The sequence below is a fragment of the Microtus ochrogaster genome, unplaced genomic scaffold (genome assembly GCF_000317375.1).
Source record: "Microtus ochrogaster isolate Prairie Vole_2 unplaced genomic scaffold, MicOch1.0 UNK48, whole genome shotgun sequence".
Lineage (NCBI taxonomy): Eukaryota > Metazoa > Chordata > Mammalia > Rodentia > Cricetidae > Microtus > Microtus ochrogaster.
This window is the reverse complement of record NW_004949146.1, coordinates 854889-856488: the sequence shown is the minus strand read 5'-3', so window position 1 is coordinate 856488 and position 1600 is coordinate 854889. Positions and strand designations below refer to the sequence as shown.

General features: G+C 48.4%; 1 protein-coding gene across 12 annotated transcripts in view; it reads right to left on the bottom strand.

The window, feature by feature from the left end:
• Positions 1-1600, bottom strand: part of Mapt (microtubule associated protein tau) — a 101787-nt gene that overhangs the window by 50972 nt on the left and 49215 nt on the right. For all 12 annotated transcript variants that reach the window (XM_013354566.2, XM_026777193.1, XM_026777195.1 and 9 more), the window contains exon 2: positions 951-1063. In XM_013354566.2, the coding sequence (XP_013210020.1) occupies positions 951-1050 (100 nt within the window). In that variant the 5' untranslated portion in view covers positions 1051-1063. The remainder of the gene's footprint in view (positions 1-950; positions 1064-1600) is intronic.

Genomic DNA, 1600 nt, shown 5'->3' with positions numbered 1-1600 from the left:
CCAAGGGGTAGCAATTTCAGTCTCTCTCTCTCTCTCTCTCTCTCTCTCTCTCTCTCTCTCTCTCTCTCTCTCTCTCTGTGAGATATTAGTATAGAATAATTTTGCTGGATTTTGTTTTGTGAAGAGGTGTAGAGAGTGTTATCATAGAAACTGTGCCTGTGTGTGTGTGTGTGTGAGAGAGAGAGAGAGAGAGAACCCCCAAAACTCCCAAACACATGCACGCAGTGAAATGGACCAAGAGGACTACATTACAGACTGCAGTTTTAATGAATTAAACTAAACTTGAGAAGTGCTTCAAAAATTAACTTCTATTATTTTTTATTTATGTACGTGTGTGTGAATCCAGAAATGCCACATAAGTACAGGTGTTAGCTCCCCGAAGCTAGAGACAACAGATTTTGTGGGCTGATGGCTGTGAGTGCTGGGAACCAAATTTAGGTCCTCTGGAAGAGCAACAAGTGCTCTGATCCATTGAACCGCCTCTCAGGCAGTCCAAGACGGGGTCTCTCTATGCAGTCCTGGCTGAACTGAAACTCACTGTGTAAACCAGGTTGGCTTTGGACTTGCAGCAATCCTCCTGCCTCTGCCTCTTGAGTACTGGAATTACAGACCAGCGGCACCATGTTGTGCCCCACTGCTGAGGAAGTTCATTAATGTAGATATACTCAGAACCCCAGAGGAATCTATTCTTCCCAGATGGCCAGATAGCCAGGTTTGTGTAGCTAAGGGTCTGACGGTCCTGGAGAGCCGAGAGTGACAGCTTCTCCCCCAGTTTTTGTCGCACTGTCTGGGAGGTGAATTCTCAAGCATGTGTTTTGACTTTTCTTAGCCCACTCAAACTAATGATCGAATATGACAAATTATGAACTGTTCCTTTAAAAAGTGGGACTTGACCCCCTCTTGCCAATCAGACACGGACTGTGTTCCACTGTGACTGTCTGTTCACTGACCTTTTAAGCCGTTGTCCATGTCTCCTTCCTGGTCTTGGAGCAGAGTGTAGCCCTCAGCATGATCTTCCATTGTGTCAAACTCCTGGCGGGGTTCAGCCATACTGGTTCAAAGCCTAGAGAAAAATAAGGCAAGAGAGAGAGTTATGGTATGGCTGGGATGCTGAGCCCAGGGACCTGACTTCTTAGGACAGTAGAGTTGGGGAACAAGGAGAGAGGCACCCTTCCTCCCAAGTCACAGTACGAGGACCTCGGTTTCCTCACTTCCCATTCAGAAGACTGATGCTCAGTCTCTCTGAGTGGCCAACGTCCCTGTCAGTCATCTGCCATCACATTAGCTCATATCCAAAGCCACCAGGTGACGCAGCTGACCTGCGGCCATCCCCTGCTCTTTCCACGTCGCTAGGAAGTGCTGTTGACTAGTGAGTAGCTCAGCCGTTGTGGAGGGAAGGTGATTGCCGGCCTCTCTTGTCAGGAAAGAGTGAATGGCCTTGTTCTGTGAATGCCAACTGACTGTAAACCAGCTCTGCAAACCTCTGGGCTCAAGGGATCCTTTTGTCTCAGCCTCGCAGGCAGATGGTTGGGACTACAGCCTGCCTGGGACCACGGCCTGTCTGGCTATCGGTTAGTTAATACCATGCATGCTCAGCATT